The sequence below is a fragment of the Oryctolagus cuniculus genome, chromosome 13 (genome assembly GCF_051225735.1).
Source record: "Oryctolagus cuniculus isolate XC-2025 breed Fujian yellow rabbit chromosome 13, ASM5122573v1, whole genome shotgun sequence".
Classification (NCBI taxonomy): domain Eukaryota; kingdom Metazoa; phylum Chordata; class Mammalia; order Lagomorpha; family Leporidae; genus Oryctolagus; species Oryctolagus cuniculus.
The window spans coordinates 1,811,363-1,831,710 of record NC_142879.1 but is presented as its reverse complement, the minus strand read 5'-3'; the positions used below and the strand labels follow the sequence as shown (position 1 = coordinate 1,831,710).

General features: G+C 61.6%; 1 protein-coding gene across 5 annotated transcripts; it reads right to left on the bottom strand.

Annotated features, from left to right (window-relative positions):
• Window positions 1-4,182: 4,182 nt before the first annotated feature.
• TSEN15 (tRNA splicing endonuclease subunit 15) lies at window positions 4,183-18,980 on the bottom strand. Of its 5 annotated transcripts, none has more exons than XM_089311981.1 (6): window positions 18,269-18,975; window positions 16,170-16,251; window positions 15,749-15,884; window positions 9,167-9,220; window positions 6,069-6,210; window positions 4,183-5,614 (listed from the first exon to the last, which is right to left on the bottom strand). In XM_089311981.1, exons 1-6 carry the CDS (start codon window positions 18,848-18,850, stop codon window positions 5,594-5,596), a joined length of 1,017 nt encoding a protein of 338 aa, XP_089168107.1. In that variant the 5' UTR covers window positions 18,851-18,975; the 3' UTR covers window positions 4,183-5,593. The 5 variants fall into 5 exon arrangements, with proteins under 5 accessions (XP_089168107.1, XP_089168110.1, XP_089168108.1 ...); XM_089311984.1 differs by having other exon boundaries at window positions 16,208-16,251; window positions 18,269-18,407; XM_089311982.1 differs by lacking the exon at window positions 9,167-9,220 and having other exon boundaries at window positions 18,269-18,955.
• Between the last annotated feature and the right edge of the window lie 1,368 nt (window positions 18,981-20,348).

Genomic DNA, 20,348 nt, shown 5'->3' with positions numbered 1-20,348 from the left:
GGGATGCTGTAGCCATCCCACACCTGAACTCACATCTCTCGATCAGACAGCAGCTCCCTGAGGGGTGTGGGATACGGCTTCCTTCCACACTGATGGTCATCTGGAAACCACTCCCCAAGTGCCCCACGTGACTGCCCCCACTGCACACCCACAGCATGCTCACACGTGTCACTGCATGTCAACATGCTCACATGTGTCACTGCACACTGACAGCATTCTTGCACATGTCACTGCTTCTCTAGAGTATGCTCATGCGTGTCACTGCATGCCAACAGCACGTTCACGTGTGTCACTGCACACCAAGATCATGCTCACATGTCACTGCACGCCCACAGCATGCTCACGCATGTCAGTGCATACCCATAACACACGTGAGTCACTGCACATGCACAGCACTCACACGTGTCACTACATGCCAACAGCGAGCTCAGGCATGTCACCACACACTCACAGCATGTTCACGTGTGCCACTGCACGCCCACAGCATGCTCATGTCACTGCACATGACAGCATGCTCACGTGTCACTGCACACGACAGCATGCTCACGTCACTGCACACCGACAGCATGCTCACACGTGTCACTGCACGCCCACAGCATGCTCACGTGTCACTGCACACGACAGCATGCTCACGTGTCACTGCACACGACAGCATGCTCACACGTGTCACTGCATACGACAGCACACTCATGTGTCACTGCACGCCCACAGCATGCTCACGTCACTGCACACAACAGCATGCTCACGTGTCACTGCACACGACAGCATGCTCACATGTGTCACTGCATGCCCACAGCATGCTCACGTGTCACTGCACACGACAGCATGCTCACACGTGTCACTGCAGACAGCATGCTCACACGTGTCACTGCACACCGACAGCACGCTCACGTGTCACTGGCTGTGCTGAATTCCCGAGGGCAGGATCACGCCTCACTAACCTGGGGTCCAGCATCTACTGCCATATCCGAGCACCGGGAGGAAGCCGACTGCCAGGCACCACAGCTGTCACCTCCAATCCACGTTGGACCTAACTCCCAGCCTCACTGGATTTAGCTGGGATCTTTCGGGAAGTAATGCTGGGCAAATGCTGAGAGCTGGAGTCCTCACAGGAGGGGCGCGGAGCCCCTGGGTGTGTCCCGGCCCCCACCCTCCCCACCCCCTGCAGAGGCAAGGCCAGGCGAGCGCCCTCACCCTGAGGCCCGGGGAGTCGCCTGGTCTACCCCTGCCAAGGAGCGCCGGCAGGACTCAAAGCTCAGTAAACGCAGCAGGCAAACTGGTGCGGCGGTGATTCTGTGTGGCCGCGAGTGATACTATAAATACCCAAACAGCGCGGTGGAGACAAGCTTCCCACCCGCTCCAGACGGAGCGGGGCAGCCGTGCTGGGTAAGTCCCCCGTCCGAGCTAAGGCCTACCCCGGGGGTGTCTGCAGACAACGCAGAGCACGGCGCCCATTACCTCCCCTCCTCACCCTGGGCCTCAAAGACTCATCCTTGATTTCGCTTACGTGGGTCTGGGGAAAATCTCCAGAATCTTCTGGACATGTGATGCCCAGCCCTCTGCTGCGCGAGCACAGCCGTTCTTATTCCAGGGTCACTGAGCGGATTCGGCTGCAGGAGGGGGTGCCGGGAAGCAAGAGCCGCTCGGTGCTCAGAGCACGGCGCGTTACCCTGCACAGGTAAACAGTGAACACAGGGCCTCTGTGCGGACGGCTGGGCGCCGCGGACGCAGGCCCGCCGGGGTGGCGGTGCAAAGTGCCCTGGCCCGGGAACACCCCGGAGACGCGGCACGGGGGGTCTGGCTTCAGTCATTTGGCTCCAGGCTCCCGAAAGCATAAAGCTGTTTCAGCTGAACAAACCCACACATGACACGAACTGCGTGGATTGTGCTCTGGGTGAGGCCCCCGCAGCCCCCCGTTCTTGGGAAGAGACTGCCAAGTTTAGGGACCTGGGAGGCACCGTGCAGTGTGGAGCCGCGGAATGTGGGGTTCTCAGCATCGCCCAAAGCCACCCCAGCAGAGGGCACCGTCGGGGCTCCAAAGAAGGATGGCACCGAGACCCCCGGCGCCCTGCCTCTTGTCTGCTCCCAGGGAGAGACCCCTCCCCATAGCACAGGGCGGGTGTCAGCCCCACAGCACCCCCGGGCGCCTTCTCTTTTGTCTGCTCTCGGGGTGAGGCCCCTCCCCAGCACAGGGCGGGCGTCAGACCCACAGCACCCCCGGCGCCCTCCCTCTTGTCTGCTCCCAGGGAGAGGCCCCTCTCACAGCACAGGGCGGGCGCCAGCCCCACAGCACCCCCGGGCGCCCTCCCTCTTGTCTGCTCCCAGGGAGAGACCCCTCCCCATAGCACAGGGCGGGCGTCAGCCCCACAGCACCCCTGGGTGCCCTCCCTCTTGTCTGCTCCCAGGGAGAGGCCCCTCTCACAGCACAGGGCGGGCGCCAGCCCCACAGCACCCCCGGGCACCCTCCCTCTTGTCTGCTCCCAGGGAGAGACCCCTCCCCATAGCACAGGGCGGGTGTCAGCCCCACAGCACCCCCGGGCGCCTTCTCTTTTGTCTGCTCTCAGGGTGAGGCCCCTCCCCAGCACAGGGCGGGCGTCAGCCCCACAGCACCCCCGGCGCCCTCCCTCTTGTCTGCTCCCAGGGAGAGGCCCCTCCTCACAGCACAGGGCGGGCATCAGTCCCACAGCACCCCCGGGCGCCCTCCCTCTTGTCTGCTCCCAGGGAGAGACCCCTCCCACAGCACAGGGCGGGCGTCAGCCCCACAGGACCCCCGGGCGCCCTCCCTCTTGTCTGCTCCCAGAGAGAGACCCCTCCCCAGCACAGGGCGGGCGTCAGCCCCACAGCACCCCCGGGCGCCCTCCCTCTTGTCTGCTCCCAGGGAGAGGCCCCTCCCCACAGCACCCCCGGGCACCCTCCCTCTTGTCTGCTCTCAGGGAGAAGCCCCTCCCCACAGCACAGGGTGGGCGTCAGCCCCACAGCACCCCCGGGCACCCTCCCTCTTGTCTGCTCCCAGGGAGAGACCCCTCCCCACAGCACAGAGCGGGCGTCAGCCCCACAGGACCCCGGGTGCCCTCCCTCTTGTCTGCTCCCAGGGAGAGGCCCCTCCGCAGCACACGGCGGGCGCCAGCCCGTGTTTCTGGGTGAGCTGATCCTAAAGCCAGTTGCTCAGTGAGGCTTTCGCAAGGGGAAGTGGAATGCATAATTCACATTGGATGTGAGCAAAACCAGTCCAGGAAAAAAAAGAACCTCCCCGCTCCCCCAGCCCCACGGGCTTCTACTTTTAAGTACAGTTCTACATTTTGAGCAAAGCTGAATCAAGCCACATATTTAACGTCGGTCACCTTAGAAGCACGCTCAAAAGCAGACGGGGTGTGCGCACACACAATTCCTGTTTTCCTTTGTGCTACTCCCCAGGAGCACCCAGGGAGCCTGCGAAGCCGAGCCGGCAGTGCCCTCTGGTGTCCGCAGGCGTCAGTTTGCCGAGAGGCAGAAGGCGCCTTTGTGCCATGGGACAGGGCGACCAGGAGCTCCGGCTCATTCCTGGAGGATCTGCTGGACGCGTTCCCTACGCCAGCGGGCAGGAAGCCGGGGCGGGGAGAGACACCCCCAGGAGATGTGTCCACTTCTGACCCAGCTCCCCGCTAACACGCCTGAGAAACGCAGAGGACGGCCCACGTGGCTGAGCCCCTGCCAGCCCTGTGGGAGACCGATGGAGTTCCAGGCTTCTGGCTTTGGCCAAGTCTAACCCAGCCCGGGCCGTTGCAGCCATTTGGGGAGTGAACGTGCAGATGCAAGATCTCTCACTGCTTTACAAATAAATTAATCTTAAAGAGAAGAAAGAGAGACCATCACAGAGGAGTCAGGGCGGGCTCCAAGCCAGAGGCGTCACACCAGTCAGCGGTGTCCCTGCTGATCCCAGGAGCAGTCGGCCAGGGCCCCTCACGCACCGTGCGAGCAGCCCCGGGAGCGTGGCAAAGGGGGCGGCCAGGCGCCCTGCTGAGGCTCCTCCCCTGGGCTCTGGGAAAGCCACAGCCAGGCGTGAAGGCGCGAGGGTGGCTCCTGCAGCCGCCAGCCTCACGTGGGAGACACGATTAGCGCCGCCGGGCCCTGCAGCGAGACCGGCAGGTCTTAACCGTGCACTCCTCCGTATTTTGCAGTAGCACGTACGCAGCCTGCAGACACTCCATGTGAAGCGTTTTTATTATAAAAGTAGTACAGAGAGACTGAGACATCGGGGAAAGAGGACCCACCCCCGCACCCTCCGGTCAGCGCTGTGCCTCGCCGGCGCCGCATGTCTGCAGCGCCATCGCCCGCGGCGCCCCGAGCCTCGGTTCTCACTTCGTGGAGCACTGCCCCCCCCCCACGTTTTCACTGGCATTACCGCTATCGGCGAGCACATCCGCCCTTCACACGCACCTGCCTGCAGATGGGCAAACCACGCCCACTGGAGTGCGGTTCTAGTGGACCACGGCCATGCGTGGCTACTGCAGCTGCCTCCACGCCATGGCGGCAGTGCCCGGAGTCACGGCAGACGGGACGGCCTGCGCGGCCGACGTGCACTTCCTGGATTTCCAAGGAGGCCCACTGCCTCCTGCCTTGTCTGTAAGCAGCTCACGACCTGAGCTACTACGGTGGTCCACCCAGGACCTCGAGTGTTCCTGTGTCGGCCGCCTGGACCGGGGCTGGAACCGAACTGGCCTGATGGCCTGGCAACGCGACATCACTCAGGCTAGCCCACCTCCACAACATCGCTAAGGCTAGCCCCACCTCCACGACATTGCTCAGGCCAGCCCACCTCCGTGACATCGCTAAGGCTAGCCTATCTCCGTGACATTGCTCAGGCTAGCCCACCTCCGTGACATCGCTAAGGCTAGCCTATCTCCGTGACATTGCTCAGGCTAGCCCACCTCCGTGACATTGCTAAGGCTAGCCCCACCTCTGTGACATTGCTCAGGCTAGCCTACCTCAGTGACATTGCTCAGGACAGCCCCACCTCCATGACATTGCTAAGGCTAGCCCCACCTCTGCAACATTGCTAAGGCTAGCCCCACCTCCACGCCATTGCTAAGGCTAGCCCCACCTCTCCACCTCCCTGGTGCCGCTCCAGCTGACAACAGGGCGGTGGCAAGGACAGGTGGGAGGCTGTGTGCCCTGGCCGGCAGCGCCCCAGCCTGTGGGTCCAGCCGCAAACCCGCTCTCTGCATGGGTGCACGTCCAGCTCTGTCGGCCCAAGAGGCGAGTGGCAGGCACTGCAGTGGGAGAACCACAGGCGAGGGTCTTTCCCTTCTACGAGGGATGAAGACGCAGACAGGAGCAGACTCTGCAGGGGTCGGGGTTTAGAACGCCCTCCACCCCACCGTCGGAAGCAGGGACAGGCGCCGGCCTCAGAACAGCCTCAGAACAGCCTGGCGGCCCTGCACGCAGACGTGGGTCACTGTCCCTGCTGAGTCTCCAGCAACTGCTCCAGTTCCCCGACACAAAACCCGGCCTGGGAAGGCTGTGTTCTGCGGGACCAGCCGGGCGACCCCGCCTGTCGCAGGTCCAAGAGGCAGCAGCCGACGGGTCTCGCGGTCTTGTGTCGGGAGCGCAGGCGTCATCTCCTTAGGGGGACGTTCTGCAACACAAAACCAGGGGGTCAGCGCGGGCCTCTCACGGCGAGCCCCAGCTCGGAAGCAAACGCAGAGCGGTTAGTGTGATTATCCTGACAGCCAACAGTCTGCCACGAATCAGAGCTCCTGTCGCCTCACCCCACCCCGCCCCGCCACGCCACGCCACGCCACGCTACGCAGCAGCTCCTAGAGGCGTTCTCCCAGGGAACTCGGCCCCAGCTCAGCCGCCCACCGACCTCGGGAAACGTCTGGGACGCGAGGACATTCCCCGGAGCACGGGAACCAGCGAGCAGCAGTAAGCGGGAACACCCCGCTCCGGACAGAACACAGCCACAGCCACAGCCAGTCTTCCGACGCGAGAACCACGCCCTCCCCTGCATTCCCAGGCGGCAGAGGAAGCGGCGCGTCTCTGAGTGGCTGTCCCTCCTCACTGCCGCTGTCAGTCACCTCACCACTGACCTGGGGGTCTGGCAGCGTGAACCCATCCGTCAGTCTGTAATAGACGATCGTCGAGTCGGACTCCACGATGGCCAAGGTAAAGGACATCGGCAAATCCGGATCTCCTCGCAGCTTCCGAGATGCCTGCAAGATCTCCCTGATCCTGGGAGCAGACACAGGCGGAGGGAGCAGTCAGTCACCCAGCTGGATCACCAGTGACCTGCCGCACCCACGTCTGGGGCAGCGTGGCATCACCCGTGTCCCGGCATCCTGTGAGGCAGGGCCGCCACGGGCCCAGCCCCCTCCTCCCAGGACAGGACAGGCGGGTTCAGGGCACGAAACCCGGCTAAGGGCCTGGCGTTCCCACTCCTGGGACAGCGCGCTCTTACGGGTGCTCTTCACGTCAACGTGGTATTCAGGCTCAGCACAGCCACAAGGACCATCTCCCGACGTGTGACACGTGATTCACACTGACTTTAACCGCTGTCCACTGCCCCGCAGGCCCCCCCGTCCTCCCCAGGGGCTGTACACTGGCGCCTCCGCCACAGCCCGGCTTTGCCTCTGGTCCACAGGGCCTGGCCGCCCCCTTCCGGCCTTTTCAGGAAAGCTTTGGGGACCCGACTCTGGGCCATGAGAAAGCCCCCCCGGAACTACTGGCTCAAAAGTCAAAGTGGGAGGAAGCGCCCCTTCAGCTGGGCAGGGAAGAGCTTCAGAAACCACCACGCCGTAACCAAGGCAACGCCAGTTCACTGCAAGGTATCACCGTGAAGGAGACACAAACACAAAGCGACTTCAAGCAGAGAAGTCTCTAGGAGAGAGGAGCCCCTGCAGGGACCCAGAGAGTAACACAGGCGCTTCCACCCGAGGGCGACCGCTAAGCCTGGCCAGGGCCCACGGGCGAGCTGTCGCAGGCAGGCAGCTCAGCAGGGTGAGGACAGCCCCCACCCAGGAGCTGCCACCCACAGGGACACCAAGCCCTCCCCTCCCCAGGTCTCCCAGCACCAGCACGAACAGCGAGGGCAGGGGCTCCAGTCACCAGGCCTGCTGAGCGAGGGGCCCGGCTCCCTCCCCGACTATCTGAAACTGGAAGAGAACTCAGGATCGGCGGCTGCAGCAGCCTGGCCCGACTGCTTGGGGTGAGGACACGGGCCCAGGATGGGGTTCCCTGGGGCAGGAAGTGGCACCATCCTCAGTCTCTCAAGACACGCAGGGGGCAGGGGGCAAGGGGCAGGGGGCAGGGGGCAGTGGGAGGAGGCACTGAAATGGACTGAAAACCAGAGTACCAGGCGATCCAAGGCCTGAAAACAGAAGCTGAAAACTCCGATGCTGACCTTCACTGCTAAAGACACTAAAATAACTCGTAACTATGCTACAGCGTGGAGGGAACAGATCAGAGAGTGCAAGACAGACATGCCGGCTGCAAGGGAAATTCTAGAGAAAGCGGGCACTCCGGTGTGTTAGTGTAAGCACTGAGCAGTTCAACGGTAGACCAGATGTGGTGAGGAAAGCACCAGCAGACCTGCAAACAGCTCGAAGAAACCAGCCTGAAGTACAGAGAGAGAAAAATGCACCAACCAATCCGAGGCCTCTGACAGCATCGGGAGCGTTTAACGTCATGGGCTGGCATGGCAGGACAGAGGGCTACGGGAGACCGAGGACCCGCCAGCCTGTCCCCGGGTCCCAGTGTCTGCTGCAGACAGCCACCGTGGGTCCTGTCTCACGCAGTGTGCCCACCGCTGCCGGGCTGGGAGGTGGACCCGCACACGCTGACGCCCCCGGGGCTGCCCTCGGCTCTCCCTCCGTCACGCTCTGTGGATGCCCCCTCACCTCCCGCTCGCAGTCAACATGGACTTTCCTGGCACCACTTCCATTCCCTTGCTTTCCCACTACCGGTTTCTGAGTCTCTTGGCGGGGAGTCTGTTACTTTGTCTCCAGCTGCCTGGAATCAGTGCCACCCAGCTCCAGTGACACGCTGCTGCTCTGTGCTGCCTCTGCCTGCTGCTGCCACCCAGGTCTGTGCACGGGAAACCCGGTGTGGCGGCACATTACGCTCTGGGCACTCTGCCATCTGTTCTAAGGGGAGAGGAGACACAGGTATCTGGTAGTCTCTGTTTCTTCAGCCCCTCTCTGGCGGGCCCTCCTTGCTGCCCCAGCCTCTGGGTTCAGACTGTCACACACAGGGTCGGCGTCAGGGCTAGCAGGGGAGCCCCCTGGGATGCCCGCGTCCCAAACCAGGTAAGGCAGCAACTTCATCACCTGCAGCGACAGGCACTGGCGGGTAGGGCACCCTCCAAGCACCTGCCCATGCAAGAGTGGAAAACAAGCAACTGAACAGTCAGGAGTGGGCATCTGTACGTCAAGAGGCCTCGGGACACCTGCACCCACATCAAGGTGCTGGGCTGAGTCCCAGCTCACCCCGGGAGGCTGCAGGTGGCGGCTCCAGTACTTGGGCCAGCCACCTCATGAGACATCCAGACGGAGTTCACAGCTCCTGGCCTTGGTCTGGCCCAGCCCTGGCTGCCGTGGGCACCTATCCGGGGGGGTCAATCAGTGGAGGAGAGATCTGTGTGTGTCTGCCTTTCAAATAAATTTTTAAAAGAAATACATAAATGAATAGTCCAAAAGACCAATTTTTATAGGCTATGCATCTTGAATTAGCTTTTTCTACACTAGTGGAAGAGAAGAAATAGACTAGGGGCTGGTGCTCTGGTGTAGCTGGTAAAGCCGCCACCTGCAGTGCTGGCATCCCATACGGGCGCCGGTTTGAGTCCCCGCTGCTCCACTTTCAACCCAGCTCCCTGCTGTGGCCTGGGGAAGCTGCGGAAGATGGCCCGAGTGCTCGTGCCCCCGCACCCGTAAGGGAGACTGGGAAGAAGCTCCTGGCTCCTGGCTTCGGATTGGCCCAGCGATGGCCAATGGAAGATGGAAGATTTCTCTTTCTCTCTCTCCGTCTCTGTAACCCTGCCTTTCAAATACATAAATTAATCTTAAAAAAAAAAAAAAAAAAAAAAAAAAAAAAGAAGAAGAAGAGGAAGAGGAAGAAACAGACCAGGGGTTGGCTTCCACTGGAACCGCTCTAACCTGTCAGGGTGCAGCACTTCACCTTGGAGGTGGCGTACCTGAGGTCTCTGGTGCCACATGGCAGGTGAGCGTCTCTGAACAGCCCCAACAGACTGAAGGCAGGACACAGACAGAAGGAAAAACCCATTAGGCCAGCTTTCCCACGTCCTGTTTCTCAAGGTGGACACTGTTTGAATCAGGGTGTGCACACGTGTGGTTTCTGCCTCAGGTCAGGAGATGGGAATTGGAGCCCACGTCCTGAAATTCAGGATAGAAATTTCCACCTCTGCTTCTTTTTTATTCTCCATTGACCCTTGTTTGGTATAAATAGCAGAGTATTTTTAGAGTATTTTTAGACTAACCTCAGACACCCTGTGGGAAGCCCTACGGGGTGGAAATTACCCAGAGCTGGGGGGGGGGCACTGTCAGGAACGCAATGGAAGTTCCCACCTCTGCACTCCTGTCTGCGCACTGGAGCTGGGGCCCTGCCCTGAGCCGTCCCCTCCCCTGGGAGGCGTCCCCACCTGTCTCCGACAGGGGCTCAGCACAGAGCCATCCCCCCCCCGGGAGGCATCCCCACCTGTCTCCGACAGGGGCTCAGCACAGAGCCGTCCCCTCCCCTGTGCCCTCGGTAGGACGCTGAGCGGTTCCTACCGTCGTCGGTCCCCAAGTCTGCAGTGACACTGACAGCAGCAGGGGTCCCAAGCTCTACGGGCAAATTCCACACGACAGCAGAGACGCCAGCAACAGTGCGCCAGTGCCACCACCACACTATGGTCTCAATTCTTTTTTAAAGATTTATTTATTAGGCCGGCGCCGCGGCTCACTAGGCTAATCCTCCGCCTAGCGGCGCCGGCACACCGGGTTCTAGTCCCGGTCGGGGCGCCGGATTCTGTCCCGGTTGCCCCTCTTCCAGGCCAGCTCTCTACTGTGGCCAGGGAGTGCAGTGGAGGATGGCCCAGGTGCTTGGGCCCTGCACCCCATGGGAGACCAGGAAAAGCACCTGGCTCCTGGCTCCTGCCATCGGATCAGCGCGGTGCGCTGGCCGCAGCGCGCCGGCCGCGGCGGCCATTGGAGGGTGAACCAACGGCAAAAGGAAGACCTTTCTCTCTGTCTCTCTCTCTCACTGTCCACTCTGCCTGTCAAAAAAAAAAAAAAAAAAAAGATTTATTTATTTATTCAAAAGTCAGAGTTATGGGGAGCAGGGGGAAGACAGAGAAAAATCTTCTATCTGCTGGTTCACTCCCCAAAGGGCCACAAGAGGACCAGAGCTGGCCGAATCCTAAGACAGGAGCTTCTTCTGGGTCTCCCGGGTGGGTGTAGGGCCCAAGCACTGGGCCACCTTCCACTGCTTTCCCAGGCACGTTAGCAGGGAGCTCGATCAGAAGCGGAGCAGCCGGGACTCGAACCAGTGCTGGCACCACAGGCAGCTGCTTTAACCACTGTGCTACAGTGCCGGCCCCTACAGTCTCAAGTTCTAACATGCTCACAACTTGGATCTTAACTGGAAACCACGGAGCAGCGGCCAGTGCTACGGCACAGCAGGTAAGTCCCTGTGACACCGGCAGCCCACTCGAGTGCCAGTCGGAGCCCCAGCTGTTCTACTTCCAACCCAGCTCCCTCCCTCCAACGTGCCTGGAAGACGGCTCAAGTACCTGAGCCCATGCCACTCGTGTGGGAGACACGGATGCAGCGCCTGGCTTTGGCCTAGCTCAGTCCCCCTCACTGTGGCCATTTGGGGATGAACCAGAGGATGAAGAACACTCTCTCTCTCTAACTCTGCCTTTCAAATAAAAATTAATGCAAATCTACATATGAAAAATGTGACCTATTTATTAAGAGGAAGTTCAACTTTTCAACTGAGTTGTATCGGAAAGAAAAAAACTGAGCCCCCACAAAAGACGTCTCAACGATAACCGCGGCTGCTGCTCCACGGAACAGGCCCCGGCGCGCACGGCAGCTCCTGTCCCCGCAGCTCTGCCGCCGCGGACAGCGCCGCGCCACGCTCGCGCCTGTGTCAGCAGCGGGGCAAAGCCGGCAGCCACTGGCAGCCCCGAGCGGACGCTAGGAAAACGCCCTCCAAATCCCAGCACCGCCTCTTCTGTGACAACTGGAGGTTTGCACAGGACAACTTACAGTGTCATATTTCAACTTCAAATCCTGTGGAAACAGACCGCATCAGGGGTCTGAGTTACGACTCACGTCAACCCACAGGACAAGGCACCTGCCCTGTGCCCTCTTCAAGGCGGCCCGTGAGAACGTGCGGCTCTCCCAGCCACATGGTGCCAGGAGCCCTGCTCACCCACAGACTCAGCCCCAAGAGAGTCCCAGGGCACCACACTGCACCCGGGCCTCGCCGGTGGAGCCAGGGCAGCTAACCCCAGGGCTAAGCGCACACCGGCCACGTGGCCACGCGCCCCTCCCAGGAGACGGCACCGCAGTGGGGGTCAGGTGCTGACTTTCCTCCCTAAGGGCCAGAGAAAGAAATGTCTGTGGCCAGAGCTGGGGCTGCGCAGAGGTCATGAGGTCACTCTCCCAGCCCCGCTGCAGGCCCCAGAAGGGGTCACGTGTGTCTGTAACAGCCACCGCTCCAGAGAGCAGACGCACTTTGTCACAGGGAGGCAGCAGTGCAGCGACCCTAGGGTTAAATCCCACAGCTCGGAGCATCTGGACCGGCGCTGCGGCGGCCTGAGCTAAGCGGCTGTGACACGGCGTCCCGTATCCACGTGCCGGTTTGCATCCTGGCTGCTGTTTGCACTTCAGCCTCCTGAAAACCCAGCTGGGACGGCAGAGGATGACGGTCCAAGTGCCTGAGCCCCCCACATGTGCGGCAGGTGGAGGTGGAGCGTGGCTCTGCCTAGGGCCTGGCGCAGCCCTCCTGTCGCAGGGTTTGGGGAGTGAACCAGCAGCTCTGTCTCTCTGTGTCTCCTTCCTTGTCTGAGGCTTTGACTTTCAAATTAATTAACCAGGCTTGAAAAAAGCAAAGATACCAGGGCCGGCACTGTGGCACAGCAGGTAAAACTGCCGTCCGTGATGCCAGCATCCCATATGGGCACCGGTTTGAGTCCCAGCTGCTCCACTTCTGATCCATTTCCTACTAACGCGTGGGAAAAACAGTGAAAGACGGCCCAGGTGTTCAGCGCCATTCACACGGGAGACCGAAATGACGTCCTGCCTCCTGGCTTTGGTGTGGCCCAGCCCTGGCCGTTGTAGCCATCTGGGGAGGGAGTGACCCAGTGGATGGAAGATAGCTCTGTCTCTCTCCCTGTAACTCTTTCAAATAAATACATTTTTTAAAGATACAGTTTAAGATGCTTGCGTTTTTCCTTTGTGGAGGGCTTTTTGCGCTGGCTGTGGCTGCCTCGTGAGGAGTTTTTCTTTGGGGCCTTTCTGCATTCTGGCTGTTTGTCCAGTACTACCTGGTTCTTGAGTTTGCATTCTGTTTTGCTCCAAGTGGAACCTGTTCTCCGTACATCGCTGTGTCTCCACCTTTGAATTCTCTGACCCGTGCAGAGAACGCGGTTACAACGCGCTGGCCGGGAGCCCTGCAGCCCACACGTGGGTACAGCGCAATGAACAAACCAAGTTCCTGTTCTCGTGGACTGATTGTAGGTGGCACCGTGTTTGCATGGCAGCTACACACGTCCTCCCACGTCCTCCACGTCACCGCTAGAGCACTTGCGGCACCTCCTACAGCGCGATGCCACGTCAACAGCTGTAGGGCTAACGATGAGGAAAGCCGTCGCACAGGCTCAGTGCGATCTCTCGCCCAGGCATCTGTGACCCAGGCTTGGCTGGGCCTGCGCTCGTGCAACCCACAGACATGGAGCCGCTTGTCACTGCTCAGTCACCCACCAGAGGGGTTCATGGAGACAACCCAATCACCCACCTCAGGAAAGAGCTCAGTGGAGGACGGGCTGTTTGCACTCGGTCCCGTCCAACAACCACCAAAGGAGAAACAAAACTCCTCTGCCCAGCCAGACTCGGCACCAGAGTGACTTCCAGGGCTGTCTTGCTGGACACAGCGTCCCCAGCTCTCAGGTCGCGAGTGCGAGTCCCGGGCCCCTGCGGGGGAGAATTTCATTCCCGGTGCTACCTTCACATCTTCCCACTCAGGTACACGTGTGTCGGGAGACAGGATGAAAAGCAGCTTATTTTGGTGCCAGACTTGTGAAATCACGCAGGGTTTCCCACAAAGTGCATGTCCGTGGGCTTTCTGAGGCCCGCGTGCTTCCGGCAGTGTCGCCACGTAAGGCCCCCGCGGGCGGGGAGCAGCAGCTGCTCCTGTCACTAACGGGGGAACTGCTGCGTCGGCCTCAGGAGCCCTAAACACAGCACTTGTGTTGGACACACCACATTCTGCGTCATACAGCACACCGGAAATAGACACAGTGCCCTGCCACCGCCAATGCCCCTGCCAGCCTGGGCGACCGGAATCACACACACACACACACACACACACCCCCGTTAGAAAGCCTGAGGGGAAAACTGGATGACCTAAGAAGCAAGCAAACACATAACAAGCGTCAGGATTTATTTGTGCTATTTTCCATGTTATTACTTCGCTGTATAATACAGTCATGAATATGTATATAAAAATGACACAAAGACAAGCTCTCTGAGTTATTAAACGAAGAGCATAAAGTGGCTTCCTGAATTATCATCCCAACCATTTCTATGTAAAGAAGAAAACAGCCTAAACCAACAAAGCTGGGAAAACCTTAATTATCGGCTAGAAGATACTAAAATTAGTGGACACAAATTGGTACTCTGAGACCTACGGAATGATTTTGGAAAAAACAGACTACTGCTTTCGCTTCATTGATTTTATGTTTTAGGATTGAATTCAAATTAATTGCGAATAGTAGCTCCTTCTCCACACAGTGTAACAGGACCTTGTTACAGGCATTTTGAGGAACAAAGTCTCTCAGCTGCAGGAGGGCTCGTAAAACCCAGGAAGTGCAGCGATCATACCGACCGAGGCCGACCCAATCGGCTGCGCTTCTCGGAGGATGCAGGTCTGCGCGAAGCAGCGTGGGCAGCCTGACAGCAACGAGCACTTCTCACGACGGACCACACACCAGCACTGCCCAGAAACCCGAGAATCAGCTCACCCAACACTGCGGAGCACGCACAAGGCGGCAGCGCTGACGGGGCGGGGGTGGGGGCGGGGGGGGTCTGACGTATCACGCACTGATCATCTGAGCCCCTGGTCAGAGCCACGAGGACAGAGCCAAGAAGACACCAGCTCACCCAACACTGTGGAGCACGCACAAGGCGGCAGCGCTGACGGGGCGGGGGTGGGGGCGGGGGGGGTCTGACGTATCACGCACTGATCATCTATCTGAGCCCCTGGTCAGAGCCACGAGGACAGAGCCAAGAAGACACCAGCTCACCCAACACTGCGGAGCACGCACGAGGCGGCAGCACTGACGGGGCGGGGGCGGGGGTGTGGGGGGGTCTGACGGATCACGCACTGATCATCTGAGCCCCTGGTCAGCCCAGAGGACACAGCAGTGCTCCTCCTGCCGCACCAGGCATGCAGCCCCCCGAGCCAGCACAGAGGCGCTCAGAGGCACTTCAAGGGCTCTGCCCTCTCCCCTACATCTCCGCAGTATGCCCGCTCCCACCTCTCCCCCTGCACCCCTCTCTCTGCCCCCATGGCTCTTCAACTCGCCCCCTGAACGCGGGCCGCCCCGTCTCTCGAGAATCTTGTCCGCGGGGACTCCCTTCTCCCCTCTGCTGCAGCTGTGCCTCAGGACGGCAGCCCAGCCACCCGGCTTCCCTCCACGTGCAAAGTGCCGGGAGAAGCCACCGTCTGGGGCCTAACTTTGGAAGCAGCACCTCTTCATTTTTGCCAGCGCTGACTCATCAGATACGATGACCCCCGGGAGGACAGAGGAACTGACCAGCGGAGCAAGTCAGGGCAGAGGCGGCGTGCTGCAAACAGGGAGCAGAGGGGCGCTGCCAATGGGGGAGAAACGTGGCCCCCGGAGCACCTCCCACACCATCAGACACGAACAAACCTTAACACTCTAGTGAAATACAGGGAACACTTCCAGGTCTCTAGATAGGTACCATTTCTTAAGCCAGACACAAAGACACTGACTCCACGAGAAGACAGATATCTGATTACATTCAACTTAAGTACCGTCACTGATTGAAAGCTACCTTAAAGACAGTAGAAGATTGGGCCAGATCAGGCCGCTGCCTGCAACACTGGCAACCATGAGTCCCGGCTGCTCCACTTGCAATGCAGCTCCCTGCTAATGTGCAGACGATGGTCCCAGTGGTCGGGCCCCGGCCGCAAACACGGGAGACCCAGAGGGAGTCCCAGCTCCTGGCTGCCACCCGCCCAGCCCTGGCTACTTCATCTGGGGGTGAACCAGCAGACGGAAGACCAGTCTCTTCTCACGGCCGATCAAGTAAACAAATAAATAAGACAATGAAAGATTCACAAACTCAAAACACAACCAACAAACATTTACTGTTAATAATATAAAAAAAGAATGTGGGATCTATGTTAGAGTGTGGCAGGTTAAGTCGAAGCCTACAACACCAGCATCTCTTGTCCACGGGTTTGAATCCCGGCTGCTTCGCTTCTGAACTGTCGGTTACCCAAGACCAAAACCCGCGCTCACCTGTTGTGGCTGAGGGAGGCTGTGACGGGCGTGGGCACAATGGTCTGCAAGCCCTCCCCTTCTATCTCCGTGCCGACCAGGCAGATGAGCTGCAGCTCTGGCAGTCCCACGCAGTTCACTTCATGCCAACTTTTACCTGGAAGAGCCGCGTCGAACGGGCAAGACCGCTTATCAAAAGCCAAAGTAAAGGCTCCGAACTTCTATCTGGCAATGTCACCCTTACCCCGGCCTCTTCTCTACTCGTCTAGCGTTTCTGTTACTCAATAATTCCCAACGTAAAAAGATAAGGAAGCTGCAAAACTGCTTGACAAAACTAGCAGCAAATGCATGAGCGACTGCTCACCGTAAGGTCAGCGCGGAGATCCCAACCCAGCGCCCGACCCCAGCACGGCCCCCGTCCACACAGAGGTGGGCGGCTTACTCTCCATGAGGTCCAGGAAAACCAAGAACGCTGCGTACACTTGCGTGGCGTCTCCCGCATCCAACTCCATCATCTCCAAATACTGGAAATCAAAATGGGGGCGTCAGACGCGGAAGGGAGGCTCGGGTGCCCCTCCAGTTGGCGCGTCACTGCACGTGTGCTATCTGCACAGAAGGTAGAGGGCGACGCAGGATGGCATCTGCCTCCGGAGGGTCTGCAGCTGTCAGAACACACAAACTGGGCAAAAACGACCTGTGACCGCGATGGGATGAGACCACACACGGAGCTCCCCTCGGGGTGTGGCCGGTGAGTGACAGAACGGGCCCAAGGCCCTGCCCTTAGAACAAGCAACGCAGAGCCACAGCGAGCAGTCGACAAGGTGAGGGTGAGCCACACGCGTCCGAGACCCGCAGCAGCAGCCGTGGGCTGTCCCGGGGTCTCGTGGGGGCCTGTCACCTGCATGGGGAGACACTGCCGGAACACCACGCCCCCTCCTCCCCACGCCCGGGAGGTGTCACCGAAGCGGACAAACAAGCTGCAGGGGGAACGCGTCTCCGAGGGGACGCCGAGGCCGCGGGCGAGCAGGGCTCACGCAGGGCGAGCTCCGCGAGGGCGGCTGGGAAGACGGGTGTCAGCGCACAGGTGCAGATCAGGGCTGCCATGCAACCGCAGGCGGGGCCACGCCAGAGGTCCGGATCCTCCGCGCGACGGGGCGCCGAGGGGCTGTGAGCCGGACGGCAGGGGAGTGGTGCCTGCGGGGGCCGCCCTGCCACCACGCTCCACGGACGGACCTAAGTCACTGGCAAACCGAGCCACACAAAGGCAGAGCCGGAAAACAGATACCCACTGGTGTTTATTTCTCCCCGACTGCAGAGTGCGTCCGCTCCGAAGGCTTGCTGTCCAGGTCTACAGAGCGCAGGTCTGCACACGGACCTGCACTGCACCCGGCCGGGCCTCTTCACAACCGACTGAGCGGACTCAGTGAGAAAAGTGCTGGGCAGGAAACGCTAAGTCCCTCAGTTCTCTGCGGAACTCGGCCTCCACGCTCAGTCTATCACGGCCTGCACTGGAGGCTGAGCCTGGGGCTGGCTCTGTGCACACCGCAGGAAGCCACGACCACGGGCCACCAGGCCACTGACCACCGGCCAAGTGGCCGGCATCCTGCAGCCCCAGCCACTGCACTCATCCGGGGAGTGAACGGTGGAGGGTCGGGTCTCCCTCTCTCTAACTCTTCCAAATAAACGGTAAAGTCTCTAAAGACAGAGTTACAGAGAGAGGGGTCTTCCATCCGCTGGTTCACTCCTCCAACGGCTGCAACAGCCAGAGCTGTGCCCATCTGAAGCCAGGAGCTTCTTCCTGGTCTCCCACGCGGGTGCAGGGCCCAAGCCCCTGGGCCATCCTCCACTGCTTTCCCAGGCCACAGCAGGGAGCAGCCGGGACTCGAACCGGCGCCCATATGGGAGGCCAGGGCTTTAACCGGCTGCGCCACGCCGGCCCCAGTCTTAAGAAACGTAAAAGAGCGAGCTGAGTGACCAGCACGGCCACTCCCCGCGGCAGACGCCTGACCAACAGCCACCGACCTAAGCCGGAGGAGCCCCACGCGGTGCGCGCCGTGGTCACCCCGTTTCTCAGGGGCGGACCCCCAACACCGCGCCGCCCTGGGTGCGGGGGAGAGGGGGAGGGGGCGAGGGCGGGGGAGGGGGCGAGGGCGAGGGCGAGGGCGGGGGGCGGGGGCGGGACTCGGCACACGGGGCAACCGGCCCTCCCGACCTCGCGGGCCCATCGCCACCCGCACGGCTCCCCGGCCGCGTCCCCGCCCACGCACGGCCCCGCGCCACCCGCACGGCTCCCCGGCCGCGTCCCCGCCCACGCACCACCCCGCACGGCTCCCCGGCCGCGTCCCCGCCCACGCGACACCCCGCACGCGCTCACCGGCCGCGTCCCCGCCCACGCGCCACCCGCACGGCTCCCCGGCCGCGTCCCCGCCCACGCGACACCCCGCACGGCTCCCCGGCCGCGTCCCCGCCCACGCACCACCCGCACGGCTCCCGGCCGCGTCTCCGCCCACGCGTGAGAGGAGCCCGCGCCCGGCCCCTCACCTTGGGGTGGCTGCCGATCCAGGCGTCCTCGGGGGCCCACGGGCGAGCGCCGCCGTCGCCGCCGCGCTCCGCCATGGCGCGCCGCGCTGCACCGACCCGCGCGCCTGGCTCCGCCTCCCGGCTGCGCACGTGCGGCCCGGGGCCGCGCGCCGGGCTCCGCCTCCAGTGCACGCGGATCGGCGTCCGGCCGGGAGCACGGGCCTCGCGCCTGGGTTCCGCTGCCCCCGCAGCCCGCCCGGACCGGAAGTCGCGACGCCTCCTGGCCTCGCGGCGTTTCCTCAGAGCCGGGCCGAGTTCCGCGTGAGGCGGCCGCCGCGGCGCTCGGAGCCCGCGTCCGGGGATGCGGGGAGCGGATGAGGGGCCGCGTCCCCAGGAGCGGGGAAGCGGGCTGAGGAGAGGGCGGCCGCCGGCCCGGCGCCGCTGCGGGGTGCAGCGCGGGAGCCTGAGGGGAAGGGGCCGCGGGGCGGGCGGCTCGGAACCCAGAGGCCCAGGCCGGACCCAGGCCGGACGGGACGTCTCCTTCCGGACTCGGCAGGCCCTGGGCACGAGGCCCAGCAGGAAGCCGCCAGAACTCCCGGGCATAGTGCGCCGGGCCACCGCCTAGGGGTGCGGGAAGCGAGCGGGACGACGGGGGGCGCACGCCTGCCCAGGAGAGCCCCAGCTCGCGGGCCAGAGCCGCCGGAGTGCGCGTGGGAAAGTGGAGCAGGATACACGCTGGGGGAAGGAGTGCCAACCCCGGGCCTCCCACGGAGAGTCACGGGACACGGACGCCGGGGGGAGCAGCAGGGCCACCCCTGAGCCTCCCCACGGAGAGTCACGGGACACGGACGCCGGGGGGAGCAGCAGGGCCACCCCTGAGCCTCCCCACGGAGAGTCACGGGACACGGACGCCGGGGGGAGCAGCAGGGCCACCCCTGAGCCTCCCCACGGAGAGTCACGGGACACGGACGCCGGGGGGAGCAGCAGGGCCACCCCTGAGCCTCCCCACGCGGAGTCACGGGACACGGACGCCGGGGGGAGCAGCAGGGCCACCCCTGAGCCTCCCACGGAGAGTCACGGGACACGGACGCCGGGGGGAGCAGCAGGGCCACCCCTGAGCCTCCCACGGAGAGTCACGGGACACGGACGCCGGGGGGAGCAGCAGGGCCACCCCTGAGCCTCCCACATGGAATCACGGGACACGGACGCCGGGGGGAGCAGCAGGGCCACCCCTGAGCCTCCCACGGAAAGTCACAGGGAACAAGTGTCCCACACCCAGGAGCGCGCACCTCTGATGGACCCTGCACCACCCATCGCAGTCACAAGAAACGCACGCTGGAGGGAGCAGGAGCCCATGTCCCGCAGCTCACACGTCTGATGGACCTTGAGTGCCCTGTGCGAAACACAGGAAAGGGACGCTGAAGGGACCAGGTGGTCCCCAGCGAGGAGGGTGGAGAGCACCACTGGACAGCCCCACACCTCCCGCCCTGAATCACAGCATGGCTGCAGATGAAGATCTGAGCTGAGACCAGAGCTGCCCCCAAGGAGCCTGGGAAATGACCCACTAACAGGAAGCAAAGAATGCTTGTCAGAGAAAAGTGGTTGAACCCAGACTTCCCTCAATTCAAAAAACCGGGGTATGGTCCAAGTTCTCTGATGTGAAAAAATCAAGAAAACTGATCACTTTGCTACAGCTAGACCTTAGGATGAATTTGATGTTGAAACTGACATAAGGCTTTTAAAGTGACTTATAACTATTCTCAATGAAGTAAGAAAATATGTGTTGAGCAGATGAAAACATCAGGAGACAACCAGAGCATCTCAGGAGAGAGGAAGAAAAACATGTTAAAAGCCAAATGGAGGCCGGCGCCGCGGCTCACTAGGCTAATCCTCCGCCTAGCGGCGCTGGCACACCGGGTTCTAGTCCCAGTCGGGGCGCCGGATTCTGTCCTGGTTGCCCCCCTTTCAGGCCAGCTCTCTGCTGCGGCCAGGGAGTACAGTGGAGGATGGCCCAAGTGCTTGGGCTCTGCACCCCATGGGAGACCAGGAGAAGCACCTGGCTCCTGCCTTTGGATTAGCACGGCGTGCCAGCCGCAGCACG